General features: G+C 54.7%; 2 protein-coding genes and 1 long non-coding RNA gene across 25 annotated transcripts in view; 2 read left to right on the top strand and 1 right to left on the bottom strand.

Moving 5' to 3' along the window:
- Nucleotides 1-1,578, top strand: part of CACNA1G (calcium voltage-gated channel subunit alpha1 G) — a 61,565-nt gene extending 59,987 nt beyond the window's left edge. For all 22 annotated transcript variants that reach the window (XM_044248701.1, XM_044248693.1, XM_044248699.1 and 19 more), the window contains one exon: nucleotides 531-1,578. In XM_044248701.1, coding sequence (XP_044104636.1) covers nucleotides 531-1,265 — 735 coding nt within the window. In that variant the 3' untranslated portion in view covers nucleotides 1,266-1,578. The remainder of the gene's footprint in view (nucleotides 1-530) is intronic.
- LOC122906575 lies at nucleotides 1,538-9,326 on the bottom strand. Its single transcript, XR_006384567.1, has 2 exons — nucleotides 9,170-9,326; nucleotides 1,538-1,835 (listed from the first exon to the last, which is right to left on the bottom strand). It is a non-coding gene; the product is annotated as an uncharacterized LOC122906575 (long non-coding RNA).
- Nucleotides 9,327-9,508: 182 nt separating this feature from the next.
- The window catches only part of ABCC3 (ATP binding cassette subfamily C member 3), a 45,286-nt gene continuing 33,206 nt past the window's right edge, over nucleotides 9,509-21,588 (top strand). For both annotated transcript variants that reach the window (XM_044248680.1, XM_044248679.1), the window contains exon 1: nucleotides 9,509-9,611. In XM_044248680.1, the coding sequence (XP_044104615.1) occupies nucleotides 9,582-9,611 (30 nt within the window). In that variant the 5' untranslated portion in view covers nucleotides 9,509-9,581. The remainder of the gene's footprint in view (nucleotides 9,612-21,588) is intronic.

Raw genomic sequence — 21,588 nt, 5'->3', positions numbered from 1 at the left:
CCTGCCCTCTGGAGCTCACAGGCTAACCAGAGACTCAAATGCCATCACATCTTTGATGCTATAGGGCCCAGCTGCTGGGATATGCATGCACAGGAGTGGCAGGGAGCAAAGGGGAGGGAGGGGTTCATTTTAACCTGTGGATAGAGGGTGTCAGGTACAGTGTCACAGAGAACCTGAGCCCATAAAGTCAAGGGGCGCTTGTCATTCCAGAAGGGTGTTCAAGCCCAAAGAATAGCTTATGCAAAGGGCTGGGAGCAGAGCTGGCCCAGGGCTTTTTTGTGCCCCAGGGGCTGGGCGCTTCAGGGACCCATTCCTGCCCCGGGTGGGGGAAAGGACGGGGTGTGCGGGGGAGTCACAGCCCTCCTCTCCCAATGAGACCAAATACTGACATTCCTGCTTGAGGTGGGCCTGCAGGGGGAGGACGGGATTATCAGGCTTGACTGGGATGGGGGGGTGGGGGACGCAGACAAAGGACAGGTCCTGGGAGAGCAGAAGCCTGGTGGGCTGAGCTCTCCCCCCACCTCCCACAGGCAGCAATAAGGACTGACTCCCTGGACGTGCAGGGCCTGGGCAGCCGGGACGACCTGCTGTCCGAGGGGAGTGGGCCCTCCCTGCCTCTGGTCCGGGCTTCCTCCTTCTGGGGCCACTTGGGCTCCCGGGTACAGCAGCACCCCCGCCGACAGAGCAAGATCTCGAAGCACATGCCCCTGCCGGCCCCATGCCCAGGCTCAGAACCCACCTGGAGCAAAGGCCCCCCAGAGACCAGAAGCAGCTTAGAGCTGGACACGGAGCTGAGCTGGATTTCAGGAGACCTCCTGACCGTGGGCAGCCCGGAGGAGCCCCTGTCCTCACGGGACCTGAAGAAGTGTTACAGCGTGGAGGCCCAGAGCTGCCGGCGCAGGCCTGCGTCCTGGCTGGATGAGCAGAGGAGGCACTCCATCGCCGTCAGCTGCCTGGACAGCGGCTCCCAACCCAGCCTGGGCCCTGACCCCTCTAGCCTCGGGGGCCAGCCTCTGGGGGGGCCTGGAAGCCGGCCCAAGAAAAAACTCAGCCCACCTAGTATCTCCATAGACCCCCCAGAGAATCAAGGCCCTCGGCCCCCACCCAGCCCTGGCGTCTGCCTCCGGCGGAGGGCTCCATCCAGCGACTCCAAGGATCCCTCGGCCTCAGGCCCCCCTGACAGCATGGCTGCCTCGCCCCCCCCAAAGAAAGACGTGCTGAGTCTCTCCGGTTTAGCCTCTGACCCAGCAGACCTGGCGCCCTGAGTCCCGCCCCACTCCCCCACTCCCCTTTCTCCACTGGGTGCCAAATCCTAGCTCCTCCTGGGCTGTGTTCCTTGAAAAATGTTCCATGGGGACTCCAAGGGGGCGCTCCTCCCCGCCTCAGTGGGGCTGGGAACCGACAAGCAGAATTTCCAGAGCGTTCGGAGCAGCAACCCTGGCCACCTTGGGGCCAGGCAGAAAGAGAGAGGCCCAGTGCAGCTGCGGTTCCCAACACCAGGAGCTACTGGGAGAAAGCAATACGTTTGTGCAGAATCTCTATGTATATTCTATTTTATTAAATTAATTGAATCTAGTATATGCGGGATGTACGACATTTTGTGACTGAAGAGACTTGTTTCCTTCTACTTGTATGTGTCTCAGAATATTTTTGAGGCGAAGGCGTCTGTCTCTTGGCTATTTTAACCTAAAATAACCAGGCTAGTTATATTCCCTCTTCTTGCAAAGTACGACCTGGGGCCGACAGTGCCCGTGGCCCATCTTCAGCAGAGAGTGAGAACCACTTTGGAAACTGTAAATGTAACTTATTTTCTCCTTTAACCTCGCCATCGTTTTCTGTAGGAAAAAAAAAAAGAGAAAAAGAGAAAAATAAGATTTTACAAATGAAATGGAACCTTTTTATATATATACATACATACATACCTATCTATATCTATATCTATAATAAAGTAATTTTCCAAAATAAAAAGTTAATCCCGGTCCGAAGTAAAAGCACAAGGGACAGAGTTAGGCATTTCCAGGGGGGCCCTGGAGAAAGGCCCGCGGAGCTGAGGAGAGGGTGGGAGCTGCCTCTGTGTGCATCAGTGTGTGCTTGTGCCTGTCTGTCTGTCTGGGGGAGAGACAACGTGACCCTCTCCCAGGACGGCTGCCACCTTGCAGCCTCACCATCCTGCCTGGAGGTGGGGGGGATGGCGGAGGGACGCCCCCCTCACTCCCTGCCCCTGCGCTGGCCAGAAGGCTCTGCAAGCAGGGGTTACTGCTTCTGCCGAAGCTTTCTCGCTTCCTCCACGCCAGGCAGCCTTGTGAATGTGAGTAATTCCAGATTAACTCTTATTTCTGCTGACAGCTATCAGCCGCACACTGAAAGCTGGAAATTGGCATAATGAAGCTGTTTTGGTTAATGGGGCCGACGGAGACTGGGGGAGGCGGCCTCAGCTGCCGACGACGGGATCTGCGGGTTGGTGGGGGAGGGGCCTGCGCTTCTGAGTTTTCCATCCCCGGCCCTCGGCCCCCGGGACCTGCGACGGCTGGGCTTTGGCCTCCCGCCTTGGGGATCCTGCTGACCCGCACTGTGGACACTGCTCCGTCAAGCTGGCCACGGGATTAAGCTGCACAAACAGAACGGGCTGCTCCCTTCCGAGACCGAGGGGACCGTGAGTCCAAAGGCGACCTCCCGGTGGAGTCGGTCTGGCCGGGCGGCCAGGCTGCGGACTGCGGAGCTGGCCCCCTGGGGAGTGATGAATGAGCTCCATCAAGGTGTTTACATGGTCTGCTGCTGCCTGCCCAGTGGGAGCCAGGGGAGGCGGGAGGGGGTGAAGGCGGAAGGGGGAAGGCGGGAGGTGGGTGAGGAGGAGGAGGAGAGAAGGAGGGGCTATTGGTATGGCCCAGAACCTCCTTTCTGGTGCTACCTTGGCAATACTCTCTTTTCTGAAACCCTGGTGCCCAGAGGCAGTGCCCCAGGCACCAACCACAGGTTCAGCCAGCCTCTCCCCTGCCAGTCACCCTAAACATCCACCCCATCCCCACTCCCTTCAACATCCCATCCCCTCATTCCCAGCACCTTCAAACCGGGGGACTTTTGAAACCTCAGAGGCGGCTCCAGTGGGCTGGTGACCAGACCCCCAACCCCAGCCCTTCTCTGAACTTGGGATGAGCCTGGGATGGGGCGTGGGGGGGTGGGAGGTGCGGTGCCAGGCTGCAGGGCAGATGGACCTGGAGGCTTGGTCCCATCCTGTTTTCTAACTGGTGAAAGTTTTTCTTATTGCTCTTCTGGACAGAAATATACTTCTCCTTGAAGCAAACACCTGGCTTTATCCACTTGGGATGTGTAACAGCGTGGAACTCTTTTTCCTCTGGCCTCCTTGGGTAGAGAGAGGGGGGTGCTTGTAGAAGCCCCTTTGTCTTTTTTAAAAAAAAGCAGAACTGGGGCGCCTGGGTGGCTGCTGGGAAGCTGCTGCCTTCGGCTCAGGTCATGATCTCAGGGTCCTGGGATCGAGCCCCGCATCGGGCTCTCTGCTCAGCAGGGAGCCTGCTTCCTCCTCTCTCTCTCTCTGCCTGCCTTTCTACCTACTTGTGATCTCTGTCTGTCGGATAAATAAATAAAATCTTTAAAAAAAAAAAAAAGCAAAACTGTACAAAATTTCTAGAGTTTTGTCCACCTGGGTCTGCAGATTAAGCTTTCATATTTTTGTAGAATTCGTAGCTGTCTATTCCCTAATGAGGGTATGAGAGTTGGGGAGGGGGCTCTGGGGTCTTTTTTCTTCTAATTGGAGGATTTCCTCTAGTTGGAAGATTCTACGTCAAAATGAAGGAAGAGAGCAGGACTATAACCCCCTCTCCTCTAACCCAGGCTCCCCCCAACACCTGCCCCCCAAGAAACCCCCAGAGTCAAAGTAGATATTTTAAGGGACAGAATCGTGGCCTCTCCCCAAACAATATAAAATCTTTATCAATGATGGAAACTGTTGTGTCTCATTAAACGTGGAAGTAGGGGCACCTGGGTGGCTCAGTTGGTTAAGCGTCCCACTCTTGGTTTCCGCTCAGGTCCCGGGATCAAGCACCAGGTCGGCTATGTGCTCAACGGGGAATCTGCTTGAGAGTCTCTCTCCCTCTGCCCACCCCCACTCGTACAAAGTCTCTCTCTCTCCCACTACAGAATCCTAAAAAAAAAAAACAAAAAAATAAAAATAATTAGAATATTGGGGCGCCTGGGTGGCTCACTGGATTAAGCATCTTTCTTCGGCTCAGGTCATGATCTCAGGGTCCTGGGATCGAGCCCCACATCGGGCTCTCTGCTCAGCACGGAGCCTGCTTTCCCCTGCTTCTCTCCCCACTTGTTGATCTCTGTCTGTCAAATAAATAAAATCTTTTAAAAAAATAAAAATAAAAAAAATAATTAGAATCTTAAAAAATAAAAAATAAAGTGGAAATCTTAACAGTGCTGATTCTTATTAACAGTAGCCCGAAGGAGGCTGGGATGGGGAGGGGCTGGTGGCTGCAAAGCAGGTCTTGGTTTAAGGCCTGGGGTAGGGCTGGTGGGGCAGAGTTGGAAGTGGCCAGAGCTTCAGGGGAGTGGGGGGTCTTGGGAGGTAAGAACATCTACCCTGGCACTTCTGCTCTCTGCTCTCAGCCTTCTCCTTGGGGGTTCAGAGGAAATTGTGTCAACAGAGGCCAGGCCCCACCTCCGGCTTGTCTGCTTCTGCTGGCTTGTCTGCTTCTGCTTCCTCCGTCCCAACACTCCTGGAAAAGGTCTGCCTGGGGGTGGGGGGTGGGGACTAGGAAGAGAACAGAGCTGAGCTGGTGCTAAAAACGAAAATGAGGGGGCGCCTGGATGGCTCAGTGGGTTAAGCCTCTGCCTTCGGCTCAGGTCATGGTCTCAGGGTCCTGGGATCTCTGGGTCCTGGGATCTCTGGGTCCTGGGATCGAGCCCCGCATCAGGATCTCTGCTTAGCAGGGAGCGTCCTTCCCCTCTCTATCTCTCTGCCTGCCTCTCTGCCTACTTGTGATCTCTGGCAAATAAATAAATAAAATCTTTAAAATAAATAGATAAAAATAAAAACGATGCTGAGGCTGCCTGCGATGTCTCACTTACTCCTCACAACACCCCAAAGAGGAGGAGGATACTCCGGCTTGCGTTTTTCCCCCCAGGTTCAGAGAGGTTTAGCGACCTGCCCGAGATCATACAGGCACAAGGGCAGAGTTGAGATTTCATCCTAGGTCTAGGCCAACCTCTAGCCCACTGGCTTCAGACAACCCAGCCTCTTATTGTGGAGGGAATGGGGCATGGGGCAAGGAATCCTGGTCACGAAACGGCTGGCTATGTGTTCATAGAAATGGGCTCGGCTCCCCGATCGGCATACTCAGAAGCTTAAAGGAACCTTCACCTTGTGTGAAAAGAGAGGTTTAATCACAAGAGAAGGCGTTCCTCAGCACCAGGTGCGTGTTCAAGAGCTGGCCAAGCCCGTCTCTGCAAATCACACAGTTTCCCAGGTATCGCCTTTCTCTGGCCTAATGCTGCCCTTGAACCACAGAGCACCACCCCCGAGCCCCCTCCCCCCACCCATCCTCCGTCCTTCCAGTACTCTCCCCGTGCCCCACCCAGGCCTCTCCCACTTTCCAAACAGCTTTTCCCTCCATTGTCACCCCTAGTCCCCACCCAGGCACAACCTGGTGCGGCAAGGCCTCTCCTCCCCTTTCCTGGGCTCGCTGAGCCTGCGGACCTGGAGGCTGGGCGCTGTGGTGCAGTGAGAACTTCAGACACCAGGTGGCAGCACAGAGCAGCTTCACCTACCTGCACCACCCCCACCCTCTACAAGCCCCTTCTGCAGAGGGATCTAGCCAGGGAGAGGACACCACATTGACGGACACCTTCCACAGATGGATACTCTGCATAGCCCTCCAAAAGAGGAAACACGCTCACAGGCCCAGTGAAGGACTCATGTGCGCCCAGGGAATCCCAGCCAGGGGAGTGCTGCGTGCACGGTGCCCCAGTGATCCCTGCCTAAGGCCAGGGGACCCAGAACTAATCAGGACAGTGGCTTCCAGGAGCCAGTTTAGTTGTGGGCTGGCTCCCTACTCTGAGGACACAGCAAGGCAGGTCGAGGAGGTAGAAGCTCCAGCAAATAGCCGGGAGGGAAATCTGCTAAGAACTTCAGAACTCTGCCTGAGCCCCAGACCAGGTGTGGGAGATGCTGACTGTGGCCCACGGAACTAATTAAATCTTCTTGCTTTGAAAACTCCTGCATCGGGCACAGCAGCCAAATCAGATCAAGTGTCGGAGGCCACGAGGGGGCCCTGTGTAGCCTGCACCAGGCTGAAATCTGGACAAAACAGCTTCCACCACACCGCTTGGGAAGAGAGAAGGGCGAGGCTGGAGTTGCAAGCCGGATCTGCTTTGGGGGTGCTCCAGGCGTTCCAGGAGCCACAGGGGGTTCCAAAGGCTCAGGCAGAGAGTGAAGAGAAAACCAGAATAGCTGTTGCTATTCCACACCCTTCCCGGCCCTAGTCTCTACCTGACTCTCCCCATTTGCAGCATTTCCTGTCCCTGGGTCTCCCTGTTCCCGCCTTCCTCTGCTTTCTTCTTCTCTCTGCTGTCATTCCCACTCCAAGCGGTACCTTGCAATTATCTTACCTTTCCATCTCCCTGCCAGGAAATCTCCGCTGGGTTCCCCCGGGATGCTCACCGGTGGGGGAGGTGCAGCACACACTCAAACCACCCCTCCTAGAACTGCAGTCAGTTTGAGGGAAGGATGGGGTTGAGGCCACAAAGCTGGGGGGGTGTTAGCTGTGTGCAGCCCCTGTCAGCTGCTGCCCGGTGGCTCTCGGGAGCCTCTGGCTGGAAACATCTTAGTTCTGGAAAGGTGAAAGTGCAGTGGACAGTGTCCACTGCTGGGACTGTAGGTGAGACCACAGTAGCCTCACTACTTATAACCTCTTCTAAGGACGCAAGATATTTGTCTAGGTCAGTAAGCAAACATTTCCTGAGGCTCGACTTTGCCAGGCACTGTCCCAGGTGCTTAGGACACATCAATAAACAGGTGTGCTTGGTCCCTATTCTGAAGGTGTACATGGTCTCCTGGGGGAGGTGGGCAAGGCAACCAGTGAGTACAACGTGGGGGAGGGAGATGGTGCCGGGGAAGGGTCCCTAGCCCAGGATAGGGGCAAGGGAGTTTCACACAAGATTTGGGGGGTGCTGTGGGGCTTGAGCAAAATCTTCAGGATAGGTAGAGTTTGCCAGGTGCAGAAAGGGAGGTGAGGTGTAGGGAGGGGACTGTGCTGAGCAACCTCAAAGGTGGGCGGGGGTGGGGGGCACGAATGCAACAGCTCAGGACACTGGAAATGCCATTCCGCCCAAAGCAGCCTCACGGAAACAGCCCAGCACTCAGAAGACTCCCACCTCTGCCAGGATAAGATGTCTCAGGACCTCCATTTTCTTGCTCTGCTGGAGCCAAAACAATCATGTCCTAGGAGCTTGATGACTTTTATTCAAGGGCTGTAGGAAACGGATCACATTCCAAGAGGAGCCAGAAGCGGCAAAACCCCAGTGATTACCTCAAGAGAGATGGGAGAGGTGGAGGATTGCTAAATCCCCTCCCATGGTCCCAGAGGCTCCCACCCAATGCCATGAGCCCAGAATAGGCTCTCCAATGGCAGGATGGGACGGTGTCTAAGGGCCAGTGCTTCAGTCCCAAGGGTCCTGGACCTGAGCTAGAAAAAGGGCTAGAGGAGGAGCCCCAGTTGCTCACCACAGAAACCGGGGTCAGCAGGCCTGGAAAAGCCCTTAGATGGCATTTTGTCCGAGTTGTTCAAGAAACCTCATCGCAGAGAACTCAAGGGCCTTGTTGAGGTCACAGGGTATACAAAATTTACTGCCTGAAGCAGGCAAGGGGGTGGGGGTGACTCAGTCAATCCCTGCCCTTGGGGACCTCTCAGACTGGCAAGGAAGACAGACTCTTCACAACTAAATATAACTCAAGGCACTCTGTGACAAGATGTGAGAGTTCTGGAAAGTCTTGGGCTCAGAGATGGGGGCAGGGGTGGAGGGTGACTGGGTCAGTAGAGGGGAGGGGGAAGACAAAAGGCAGAGAGGGCTTGCCCCATGGAGGGGATGTGGATGGCCCCCCCATTCCTCTGCCTGGGAAGGGGGAGACTTGTCCACACTGCTCCGTCCAGCGCAGCTCAGATCTCTGTTCCGATAACTCGTGACATAGACTTCCTTCTGGTCACTTCCTGCCAGAGGGACAGGCAGTGGCTGGCTGCATCTATGTTATCTTACTGACCCACCCACGCCTGCTGCTAAGCAGCTAAGGAAGAAAACACCTCTTGAGAATAAGTACCAGGGAAGGGATCACCGGGGTGAACCTGGCTGACCCAGAAGACAGAGTCAAGACCACAGGGTTGGGGAGGTGGAGGGCAGGAGAGAGATGGGGCAGGGGTGGAGGGTGGGGGGAGTAGGGTCAGGGCAGGGGTGGGGATTCCTTCTCAGCCCCAAGAAGGGGAGGTGAATTGGCTTCTGTGATCCTGTTAGGGGAGTGAGAGATAAAAGGATGGAGGGAACACAACCTGGCCAAGCTGGCCCAAGCAGGGAAGACACTGACCCCAAATCCATTTTACAGATGGAGCATATGAAGACTCAGCCTTAGCAGTGTGCTAATGTGGGGCTCTTTCTGGGGCCTCGCCTGCCCATCCCTCGCCCCATGGGGCCGGAGCAGAGGAAATTTACCCTTGGGGGGTGCCTCCAAAGTGTGCTAGCCAAGACGCTTGATGCTGGTTACTCCTCAGAGTAGAAAGCTTAGTACCTAGGATTATTCCTGTTGTTCAGAAGCAAAAGTAGAGGCACAGAGCGGCACGGTGGCCACAGGCAGAAGATGAGGGAACCACAGAACCTCAGGAAGGCTGCAATTTAAGAGAACCATGGGAAGCCACCATCTGTATGATGCTAGGCCTCCCACCCCCTGTCCTTAGGCACCCCGCACACACCAACTCTTTATGTGCTGGTTTCTGCCAGTTCCCAGGTAACTGGAAGGCTGAGAGGTAGACTTCCTGATCAGCTGGGCATGTAAGCGTTCCCATTTCACGGAGGGGAAGACTGAGGGCTAGAGATGACCTTGACCTCATCGGAGTTATATTCACGGTCTTGCTAAGTCACTTTCAACGTCTCTATGACTTACCTGGTCTAGCAGAGTTATGGCCCTTGGACACAGACCCTGCTCCAGCCCCATCAGCTTCAGTATCTGGAGGGGCATCTCTCTGGCGCAGCCCACTGGCCACTCGAATAAGTTGTCACTGTATCGATGGCTCGCCACCCCCCTGACCCAGAGTCCCTACCGGCGAGCCGCAGCCTGGGGAGGCTCTGTTGCAATTCTCCAAGACTTGCGATTCCACCCAAAGAGCCGTAGGCTGGGCCTGGCGCGGCGGGCGGGGCAGAAGGGGGAGGGGGCGGGGCTGGGGGGGGTTAATGGAGGTGGGGGCGGAGCGCAGCGTTGAGGGGGATTGGGGGCGGAGGCGGCTCCGGGCGCTGTGGCTCCCGCCTGGGCGGGCAGACTGCTACACTCGCCTTCCTGGCCGCCGCGCCTCGGCCCCATGGACGCCCTGTGCGGCTCCAAGTTCTGGGTAAGGAGGTGTCCCGGGACTGAGGGCGCGCGCCGGCGAGCCCCCTGCGAGGGCCCTGGGGAGGGGGCGACGCCACGCGACGCCGGGAGGAGGTCTGGCCATAGCCGCCCTGAGCTGGGGTCCTGGGGACCTCCAGGACCTGTCCTGCCCTCCCCGACACAGGAAGTGCCTGGGAAAGCGGGGCACGAATCAGAAGATGCCCCCACATGGACTAGGGCTCCGTTGTCCACCTTTACACCTGTCCCCGCCCTCTCTCCCGCAGCCAGCGTGCCTGCCGGTTCAACCAGTTCAACCAGGCGGGTAGTTTGGGAAGCTGGCACAGCTCTTCTGGAAAGCAATCCTGCCACCTTCTTTTCTCGGGTGTTAAGAGCTGCTAGGAAGCAGGGAGTCCCCCTCCAGCCCTCCGGTTTTTTGTTTGTTTTGTTTTGTTTTGTTTTAGGATGTTATTTATTTGAGAGAGAAAGAGAGAGAGAAAGTAAGAGTGGGGGGCAGAGGGAGAAGCAGACTTCCTGCTGAGCTGGGAGCCCCATGCAGGAGTGGATCCCAGGACCCTGGGACCATGACCTGAGCCCGAAAGCTGACGCCTAACCTGCTGAGCCACCTGGGTCTCCAAGGCTCTCCTTTTATAGATGGGGAAAGGGAGGCCCAGAGAGAGGAAGGGACTTGCTCAAAGTCACCCAGTTAGAAGAAAACAGAGCTCAGAAAACAGATGGTCTCAGATTCAAGGGGCTTGTCCATGGTCAAGCAAGGAACTCCCAGCCTAGGCTGACCTCAAATCCAGGGCCTCTGATTTTTTTTTTTTTTTTAAGATTTTGTTTATCGGAGAGAGAACACAAGAGAGTGGGGTGGGTGGGGGAGGGGCAGAGAGAGAGGAAGAAGCAGGCTCCCAGTTGAGCAGGAAGTCCAATGTGGGGCTCTATCCCAGGACACCAGGGATCACAACCTGACCTGAAGGCAGACTGAGCCACCCAGGTGCCCTGCGGGCCTCTGATTTTCCAGTCTCTAAATCTTTTTCCCATTTCAAGTATCTGTACCTATGTGCCCCATGTTTGTGTGCCCAGTGGGTATGATCCATGGGTGTGCTCTGTGTGGGTACACATGCCTGTGTGGGTACACATGCCTGTGTGTGTACACAGGGTGTGTAGCCCCTAGGAACCCCGTTCTCGGGCTGTTTGAAACTGGGAACGTGTAAAATGGAGTCCCTCTAAAATAGTGTTTTTGAGGATCTCTTTCTCCCTTTGGGTCACTAGTCAAAGATGGTACCACCGCCTCGCCCACCGGCACGGACGCCCCCATCCATCATCTAGCTTGGACTCATCACTGACTGCCAAGTCCAGAGGTTGTGTCTGTGGCTCAGGAGTCTACTTTGTTTCATAACTCACTGGAGCCTGGCTGGCATAGCCACCGCAAGGTCAGGGTATCTCAGTTAGCCAGGCAGAGCACATGCAAATCAAAGGGGCAAACAGGCCCAAGCCTCAAAGCCACCCTGTGCCAGGGTGGACAGTACATCCCCAGAGCCTAGGACTGCCCAGAGGCAGGCTTTGAGGAAGTGGGGTGAGGAACTCCTGACTCCCTTCTTGTTGCAAACTTAGAGGTCCTTTGGCTCTACCTTTCCGTGATACCGCAGAATCTGAGAGATTCCCCAGAACTTGGAGCTTGAAGCAGCCAGCCCAGCCCCTTACTGCAGAGCTTTGGAAGCTGAGAGCCAGGGAGGGAATGGACTTGTCAAGGACACACAACAGGAAGCGGCTGAGCGTTGGACTGGGAAGCGGGACCCCTGAGATATGGTTCCAACGTGGCCACTGTCTGACTGTACGTCCTTGGGCTTCTAGGCCCCTTGTCCTGAGATTCCTCACGGCTCATGAGCTGTATGTACTTCTTCGAGCTGTATGTACTTCTTCTGAGGACCTTGGGGTCCATGGGAGTCAGTTTATCTATTTTAGGTCCAAGGGATGAACCCCTTGTGGTGGTCTCTGCTTAGATACCTCATAGGACAAGGAAATCACTCCTTTTCCTCCTCCCCATCTAAACAGCTTCCATCTTCCACATGGCCTTCTGGCTCCTGAAAGTCGTGCCAGGCTGCACCCAACCCAATGTCCTTGGAGTCAGGAGGTGGGGTAGCCCACCCCTAACCCCTCCGCTGGAAGTTTGCAGCACTGAGACGAGGGAGGGCCTGAGGCCCGGAGTTGTAGATGTCACCATTCATGGTGGGCTAGTTTGCATCTCATTTGGATTGTGTATTATTTGGGTAGACTTGTCCCTGAATCTTTTAACTCAGGAGCCTGGGGTGACCCCCCTGTGGGAAGCCAGGCAGTCCCTGAGCCAGGAGTGAAGAGGTGGAGGTGGAGGGACCCGGCATGGTTCAGGCCTGAGGGGCTGTTTGTTTGCTGAGCTTACCCGAACAGCCTCAGTTACTCTACCTGTGAAATGGGGGACTAACCCATCTCCTAAGTGCCTCCCAGGAATGCTGTGGAGGTCACAGAAGTAGGGAAGGTGAGACCATTTGGTGAACGACCAAACTTTCTGTGGGTGACTGACAGGTCCTAATATTCCTGGAAATAAGGGAAGCAAAGGGAAAGGAGGTTCGAAGTGGGAGTTTGGTCTGGGAAGGCCTAGACGAGAGGGGCTGACAGGGCCAAGAAGTGAGGGGTCCTGTTTCAGCTCTTTGCTGGGGATCCTGTGGCAAAATCCATCAGCCTCAGCCCCAGCTAAGTCAGAGGGCAGGAGGCCCCCCGCGGGTCTGTGAGCCCCTGGACTTGTGCCCAGAGACCCAGGTGCTCACACACCGAATTCACTGGGTGAACGATCTCTCTCTGTCACTCTCGCGTCTGTCACATCGGGGTAGAGCATCAGATCTCTGAGCGTGCCTTGGGAGTTCTTGTGGAAATAAATTCCAAATGAATGAACTACAACCAAAGGGCCCAGAGCTAATGAGGCCAAAGCAAAGATGCCTCTAGAATAAAGAGGAGGTAGTGTCCCTTTCTTTGCTGGTCCATTGAGAATTACCTTCTGTGATGAGCAATGGATACAGAGGGGCACTTAAGTGATAAAGAGAGTACAAGTGCCTTGGAAGGTCTTGACCTGTGTGCAGAATTAGCCTTGATCTGGTCGTCCCTGGAAGCTCTGGGGAGGCTGAGGTGGGCTCAGGAATCTGAAGGTCCTGACCATAAGAACAGCCCAAAGGTGGCACTGATGGTCTGAAAAGTAGTGAGCTCCCCAGCACTGAGGGAATGCAAGCACATGGTGAGTGACCAATTTGATAGGGATGCTGGAGAGAGGATTCAAGCCAAGGAAGAAATTGGGGTCCCACCCTGAATTTCTGTGACCAACTAGGATGAGGACCAATGTGGCTGGTGAGGATTCATGAGTTCCTTCTCTGAGATTTCCTGACGTCTCTTTCTCTGGCTTTCTCCCCACTTCAGACATGGAGTTTGCATAGCAGCAGCTCTTGGCAAAGACCTCTGAGTCTGCCACTGGTCAGGCATCGGCACCTTCACTGCTCCCTTGGCTGTTTGCCCACCCGAGGAAGAGGCAAAGCCCTCCTCCTACAGAGAGGCTCAGCTCCCTGTGTCTCTTGCCAGCTACTGGTCCAGCTACTTCCATTCTCCCGCTCACTAGCTCTGTGACTTTTGGCAAGTCACTCACCCTCTCTGGGCTCCATCTGAGCTCCATCCAGGGCCCCCTTCAGGTCCAGTTTCCCAATGCTGATTCTGGGAGGCTGATCCTTAGGCTCAGGGCCATGGCCAGGATTAGAGCCCTCCAAACATTAGGGTATTAGAATCTCCAGCTTCTTTTTGGGTCTTTGCCTAGCAGAGCAGGTGATTAGCAGAGCATAGGAGAAATGGACTCTGATTTCAATGAACTTTGACTCTCAAATGAAGGTAGTGACTTGCAAAGCTGGGAGGCAGGCAGAAGGGTGGGAGTTGGGCACCCTCCCCCCGCCCCCGGCCTACTGAGCACCAGCATTTCCCCTTAAGAACCCAGTCTTCGGAGCGCCTGGGTGGTTCAGTGGGTTAAAGCCTCTACATTTGGCTCAAATCATGATCCCAGGATCCTGGGATGGAGCCCTGCATAGGGCTCTCCACTCAGCAGGGAGCCTGCTTCCTTCTCTCTCTCTGCCTGCCTCTCTGCCTACTTGTGATCTCTGTCTGTCAAATAAGTAAATAAAATCTTAAAAAAAAAAAAAAAAAGAACCCAGTCCTCCCTGCCAGGTGAGGGCCTCTAGACTCTCCTCCCTCCGTCCCAGCTGCAGGGCAGCAAAGCTGGGCCTGGACCATTTCGAGCCCCTGAGCTCCTGGCTCCTGTGGGAGACTCTGTGGTCCCTTGTGACCCTAGGTTGGATTCTTCCCAGCCCTGCTATTCCCCGACAGCCCCTGGACCTGGGTCTTGAGGGCCAGAGATTTAGGGAAAGAACTGAGTCAGAGGTAACATTTGGGAGTGCACTTTGCCCCGCTGTCTGCTGGCTGCCAGTCTGAGAAATGGCCTTAGGGCCCAGGGCTGGCCTCCCCAGGGAGAGAGGTGCTGCCAGCCAACCCACGCAGGAGACGGCATCAGAGTGCCTGGGTCTTATCTCCCTGCTGGGGCTGTCCCGGGACAGCAGGTGGAGCAGGATCCCTGAGGGGGGTGGGGGTGACACTTAGGTGTGCCTCTGCTGGAGGGCTGGGCCTCTCCCTGCCCTGCCTGGGGCTGTTCATGTTCCCAGGGCCAGGAAGTGGTACTCGGGGTGCTAAGAAGGGCCCAACCCTAGGATTGGATCACTCTCCGTCTCACTGGGCGTTCAGGTTTCCAGCCCACTGGCTCCCAGATCCGCAGCCCCTCCCCCTCAGCTTGGTGAGAAGAACCGCAGCAAGGGGGTGACTTGGGGGGTGGGCTGCACTAGCAGAAAGGAGATTTTTAATGTTCCAACGGATCTGGACGCCTGTGGGATGTCATGTCGGAGCCTTGGAGGATGTAGATGAACCGCCATAGAGCTGGGACAAGGACTCTAGAGCTGGGCTGCCCGAGTCCAAGCGCTGGGGCCAGCCCGTGGGAACCCCTACGGTCACTCCCCCGCCGGCTGTGGGCCTCAGCTGTTGTGAACATAATCCCTGGGCACAGGGGCGCTTAAATAACCAAAGTCACCGGTCATAGCCACGGCCCCCGCTCTTCAGCAGCGGCAGGGCCTGGGCCCCCCCAAGCCCCCCCCCCCGCGGCAGGCTTCACGCCCACCCCGAGGCCCTTGCAAAGCCTCCTTTGCAGCCACAGTAGGACAGTGATTGAGAACTGGGATCAGAACAGGCCTTTGCCCCTTCCGCACCTCCATTTCCACGGAGATAAATGAACTTGTCAGTTGATCCCTTCTCCCCCACTTCTTCCCTCCTGCATGGGATTAAGGAAGTAATTACTCTTCTCACCATGGAGACTGTCAGCAAGCCTGCCCCCCCCAGGTGGGGGTGTGGGGGAGGGGGCGGAGGGCTGCTGTGCTGGAAAGTCCCTGACAGCGCTGTGACCCAGCTGGGGCCATCCTCCCTCCCACCTGTCCCCTGCTTGGGTCTCTAGGGATTTCAGCCACTGTGCCCATGGAGAGGCCTTCCCCTGTGCGGTCCATTCTGGGTGTCAGACCTTATCAGCCCCATCCAGCTGTTGCATCGCATTATCAAGGAAGCTATTGTCACCGTGGAAACTGTGTGGTGACAGCAAGGGAGGGGCGGTGGGGCTGTGCTCCCAGCCCAGCCTGTGCTCATCTTCCCAAAGGGAACGGCTGAGTGGTAGTGGTTTGAGAGGGGGTCTTCCATCCCGCCCAAGAGGACTGCAAGGAGCATCATGGAGTCCAGGAATGGCCTCCCCCGACCCTGTCCTTTGCACTTGACATTGTTTGGGTGCCAAGAGCTGTGGCCTTGGTGCCAGGGAGAGAGAGGACGGTGCTCCTGGGCATTCAGCAGCAGCATCTGACTTCAGAGGATGCCCTTCATTCCTTTGTCCGCTCACTCATTCTCGTGTTCACCAAAGGCGTACGAGCGCCTTCTGTGTGCCAAGCACTGTTCCGGGCTGTGGGGACACCCTGGTCCTCGTGGAGTCCGTGTTCCAGGGGGAGCAGACAGAGAAGCAATAGACACAATAGATCACTCGCTTCTAGAGTATGCTGGACGGGGATCAGGGCTAGGGGGAAGTAGGATGGGCTAAGAGGGATGGGGTGTGGGGACAGTGTGGGGATGGGTGTGAGTTCCAGCCCTCCTTGGGAAGGTCAGGGTGGACCTCCATGAGAAGGAGTGCTCACAGGTGTTGAGAGCATGAGGCATTGGACTGCCACCTTGAGGGCAGAGTGACAGAGGGCAGTGGGGGACAGGAAGTCAGAGACATGGGGAGGCAGGCAAGAGGGTCCTGAGAGCCACGTGGGACTCTAGCTTTCACTCTGAGGGAAATGGAGAGCCTTCGGCAGGGTTGCACTGTGAGAGTGACTTGGTAGCATGGACTGACTTGGGTTTCTGGAAAATTCTGCCGGGGCAGGTGGCAGGGGTGGGAGCAGGATGACCAGAGAGGGGCTATAATCGAGATGAGAGAGAGTGGGGTGGAGACAAGTGGTTGGATTCTGGATCTATCAGGGGGAGCCGAATGAAGCTGCCGTTTTGTGACTAGAAATAATTGAATAGAGCATTCCATTTAGTTCAGCCTAGTGATTGAAGGTGAAGTGGACAGGATTTGCTCAAGGGTTGGGTGTGGGGTGTGAGGGGAAGAGAAGAATCAAGGAGGACCCCAAGGATTTCGACCTGGGAGAGGGAAGCAGTGGCCACCCATCGGGGCGGGCAGGCTGCCGAGGAGGGGATGGGCAGGAGTTCAGTTGTGGACCCTTCGGTGTCCTGGCGGCAAGGGCTCTGGGGTGAATGGTCTAGGGACACGGGCATGAAAGATGCCTGCTGACCCTGGAGAGGGCTCTGCCAAGGTGGGAAAAAGGGGCAGGAGCTGAGGCTGGATCTTCTGGTGGGTCAGAGCAGCCCTCTGGCTTCACGCCCCGGAGATCTCTCAGTCATTATCACCGACACGGTGCCGCTTGTCTGTGAAACCCAAACAGGCTCCCAACAGCCTCTTTCTCCAGCACCTGTGAGGGACAGGGCAATCTGCTGTTCCTTCTCCCCCTTCTGTGGAGTGAAACGCTGTTGTCACTCCCAGCACTCATGCCGAAGCTGAGCTCCGGAGAGATGAAGGAGCCGTCCCCGCTTCCATGATTCAGGAGAAGCAGCTCATACCTGGTTCTCTGCATCCGGGTTGACGGCCTCTCCCCTCCTGCCTCGGGAAGCCAGGTCACCCACTTGCACATTCCTTTTTTTTTTTTTTTTTTTTTTTTTAAGATTTTATTTATTTATTTGACAGAGATCACAAGTAGGCAGAGAGGCAGGCAGAGAGAAGAGAGGGGGGAAGCAGGCTCCCTGCTGAGCAGAGAGCCTGACGTGGGGCTCGATCCCAGGACCCTGAGATCATGACCTGAGCCGAAGGCAGAGGCTTAACCCCCTAAGCCACCCAGGCGCCCCACTACTTGCACATTCCTATGGCGATTCCCTGTCCTGGCTTTGAACTTGGGCTCCATCCTGGGTACATACACACGACTGGCTAGTCGCCATCCAGCCTGGATCCTGGCTGCTCTTGGATACCCAGCCTTGTGCTGGGGGCCGGAGGGGCCGGGGCCAGCAAGGAGAAGAAGAGAAGATGGGATGTGTTCACAGTGCAGATGGCTGAGGTCGGGGGAAACCCAGGCTGGGAGTCATGAAACCTGGGTGTCTGTCCCAGCTCTCAACTGCCAGGTCCCTGGACCTGTCGCCAGAACAGGCGAAGCCTGCTTTCTCTTTTGTGAGCTAGCCCCGATATTGTTACTCCTCTCTGCTTCTGGAAGTTGTTCTGAAACAACGATCAGATAATGGCAGTGTGAGGGCTGCAATAAAAAGCTGCTGGGACATTAGGGGCCTTTGTCACTCTCAGGTAACACTCACTCACTTGGGTGCTCAGCCCATGCAGAAGACAGCAAGGGAACACCTTGTCAGAGGCAGGTGTGTCCCCGAAAGCCTTCCTGTAGGAGGGGAAGCTCAGGCTGGACCCAGCCAGGTCGGAACCGCGCTCCAGGCCCGGAGACTGTCTGGATGGTGACTGATTGGAGGGGCTTAAAGGATTTGCTAAGTTTAAAACAGGGTGGGGCTGCCCATGGGCCACAGAATGGCTAAATCCATCGTATGAAGGGACCACCAGGCAGAGATGAGGAGGGAGAGCCCCAACTCACGCTCCACCCCAAGGCTGACACTCACAGTGAGGCTAGACGTGAAAGATCCATACCGTATCATTTCCTTTATAGGACGAGCCCAGATGGGCCAAAGCAGTCCATGTTGCTAGAAGCCAGGACAGCATTCCCCTGGCGACAGCCACTGCCAAGAGGGAGGCCAAGGAGGGGGCTTCTCGGTGCCAGCAATGTCATTTCTTGATTTGGGTGCTGGTGGCCCAGGTGTGTTCCGGGTATGAGACTCCATCGAAGTACATACTTAAAATGTGTGCACTTTTCTGTAATTTTGTAATGAGTGTTCTGTAAGTTGAATAAGTATGGTGTTTTGTTTTTTTTTTAAGATTTTATTTATTTATTTGTCAGAGAGAGAGAGAGAGAGAGAGAGAGAGAGAGAGCTGCAGGCAGAGCAGAGAGCTCTGCTGAGCAGAGAGCCTGACAATGCAGGACCCAATCCCAGGACTCTGGGATCGTGACCTGAGCCGAAGGCAGATGCTTAACGGACTGAGCCACCCAGGCGTCCCTGAATAAGTGTTTTAAAGATGTATTTATTTGAGAGCAAGCGAGCATGTGTACACACAAGCAGGGAAGGGGGCAGAGGGAGAGAAGCGGGGAAAGAGGCAGACTCCCTGCTGACCACAGAGCCTGAACTAAGACTTGATCTCAAGACCCTGAGATCATGACCTGAGCCAAAATCAAGAGTCAGACCCTTAAACGACTGAGCCACGGAGGGACCCCAAAAAGTGTTTTAAAAAGAGAAAAGGGATGGATTAGATGTGTCTGACTCCCTATCGCCTGGGGTGCCTGACCAGGCCTAATGGGGGGCCCAGCCCTGGACCAGCATACCTGCTGGTCAGCAAGAGTTCATGGGTCCTTAGCTCATGTGGCTTGAGGGACTATGGACTACAGGGCTCTAGAGTACAAGATGTATGTGGGGTGAACTTGTCCACTGGGGCTTGAATGTCATACCCCCAGGCAGTGTGTCCCCGGACCTCATGTTCTCCAAAAGCAGGAACCAGTCCGCATAGGCACGCCTAGCCCTGCATCTGACTCAGCACACTCTTGACCAAAGCCTCAACGAGGGGAAAACTGATGGTCCAGAAACATGGGTCCCTCCCTACGGGCTGACTTCAGAAGAAGGGGGTTCCCGATGGGAGACAGAGGCTTCTAAGCCCGGCCCCCCACCCCTTCCCTGTAGTTACTGGGATTTTGACAGGTGGGAGAGAGTTGGAGGTTGAACCAAGGTGTGGGCATGGGCCCCTTGGAGCAAATTGAGAGTCAAGTGAGCTGGCAGTAGGAGAAAGGCGGGTCAGGAAGAAAAGCCCGTGGGGTGCTCAGACATGGCTCCGGGAGCAGCAGGAAGCAGTGCAGGTTCATGGGCCTGAAGCAAGGGGCACAAAGCAGCCTTTCAGGAGAAGTCCTCTGTCAGCTATAAGCAGGGGCATCAGAGCTCAGAGGGCTGACCCAGGTGGAACCCAAGAGTAGAAGGGGAGCTGAAAAAGGGGAGGCAGGATGTGCAGAACACCCTGTGAATATTTTCTTATGGTGGGAGAACTGAAGCCCCTAGCTAGTTCAGTAGTTCCCGTGGACAGATGAGTCAAGGCCAGCTGGGAGCCTCGAGGGCCAAGTAACAGGGTCGGACTTTGTCTTCTAGGCTTTAGGGCACCACTGAAAGTTAAGGGGAAAATATAAGAATAGCCTTTTGTTCATTCATTAATTCAACAAATATTTCATTTAACTTATTTAACCATAATTTGTTCTGAGCACCTGCTATGTGCTTGGCATTGTTCTAAGTACTAAGACACATCAATAAAGGAAGGAAAGATTACATGCTAGCAGGAAGAGATGAGAGAAAACATAATAGGCCAGTGACCCATGTCACATATTAGAGGTGATGGGTGTTATAGAGAGAAGAAAGAGCAGAGAAGGTAAGGAGAGTCACTGACATGTGGAAGGAACTGGATGGGATGGCTGATGGGGGGAGGGGAAAGAGGGAGGAATGGCCCTTGGGCACTCACGCACCAAGAGCGGGATCAGCCAGGAAAAAGGGAAAGACTCCTTGTGTGGGCAGGGATCTGGGCTCCTAGGACATAGAAGGGAAGGGATTAGAACTCCATGGAAAGTACTCAGGAAGAAATGAGGGCCGGGGCTAACGTGCCAGCTGGATTGGAGGGACCAAGGGGGAGATGGTATCATCCCAAGGTTACTCTCAAAGAAACTGAGGTCCAGAGAGGCAAGGTAAAGGCATGTTGCCCAGCTTGAAAGACATAGAGCTTGTTGTAGCAAACATTGACAGATTCAAAAAAAGTGTCAGCTCTTGGGGCGCCTGGGTGGCTCAGTGGGTTAAGCCTCTGCCTTCAGCTCAGGTCATGATCCTGAGGTCTGGGGATTGAGCCCCGCATCAGGCTCTCTGCTCAGCGGGGAGCCTACTTCCTCCTCTCTCTCTCTCTCTCTCCTTGCCTCTCTGCCTACTTGTGATCTCTGTCTGTCAAATAAATAAATAAAATCTTAAAGAAAAAAAAACCTGTCAAATTAAAAAAAAAAGTGTCATCTCTGAATATTTGTTTAACAAAAACCTGTGGTGTTTCTACACTGGAAGGATGACACTCCAACGGAAAGCACAAGACAGATGCAGCTTCATTATCAAACAATTAGTAAATCCAACAGAAATGGTAAGAATAAATTGCTTTAAACTATGGAAGTAGATGCCAGGACAAAGTTAGCAAGTTGGACATATTTGCTGCTGGTAAATGAACTTGGGGTGGGGAATGATGAGGCAGGGTACCATTTTCTTTTTCATGGTTTGACTTGTTAAGTTATATGAAGATATAGTGTGGACAAAAAGAAACATGGCGATTATTTAAATTGGCAGTGAGGAAGTAGAAAGTTTTTTTGTTTTTTTTTTAAAGAATTTATTTATTTATTTGACAGACAGAGATCACAAATAGGCAGAGAGGCAGGCAGAGAGAGAGAGGAGGAAGCAGGCTCCCCGCGGAGCAGAGAGCCCGATGCGGGGCTCGATCCCAGGACCCTGGGATCATGACCCAAGCCGAAGGCAGCGGCTTAACCACTGAGCCACCCAGGTGCCCCAGGAAGTAGAAAGTTTTATACCCTCCCGTGTTAACTGTTGTCCCATATAGATGAGATTGTGGGTGGGTTTTTTTGTTCCTTATATTTTCTGAGCTTTCTGGAAAGTACAGCTAATGCTTTGCGAGAGGGGAATGAAAGGTCAGTTTGTTTGTGGCCTTGGAAGAAACAATCTCACTAAAATGCGTGTTGTTGTTTTTTTTTAAATCATTGTTCTTTTTTTCTTTTAAGATGTTATGTATTTATTTGACAGAGAGAGAAATCACAAGTAGGCAGAGAGGCAGCTAAGAGAGAGGGGGAAGCAGGCTTCCGTTGAGCAGAGAGTCTGAATTGAGACTCGATTCCAGAACCCTGGGATCATGACCTGAGCCCAAGACAGAGGCTTAACCCACAGAGCCACCCAGGCACCCCTAAAATGTGTGTTTGATGCATTCCCCCATCTCCTTCTGAAAGGTTCGGTAGGTGGAGTTATATTCAGAGATGGGAGGGGGTCTTATGGGGACTTAGGGGCTCCCCAGGACTAGAGACTTTCTGTGCTCAATCTAGGACAGTGCCAAAGGTGGGGTGGTTGGTCACCTGGGGCTTTGTGATTTGCAAACCTCTCCCTTTAATCTTTGCTCCTTTGAGCTCACGCCTAGCCAGTGAGGTAGG

The sequence above is a fragment of the Neovison vison genome, chromosome 5, assembly GCF_020171115.1.
Source record: "Neovison vison isolate M4711 chromosome 5, ASM_NN_V1, whole genome shotgun sequence".
NCBI lineage: Eukaryota > Metazoa > Chordata > Mammalia > Carnivora > Mustelidae > Neogale > Neogale vison.
The sequence above is the reverse complement of the archived record's forward strand: the minus strand, read 5'-3'. Positions and strand labels throughout refer to the sequence as shown.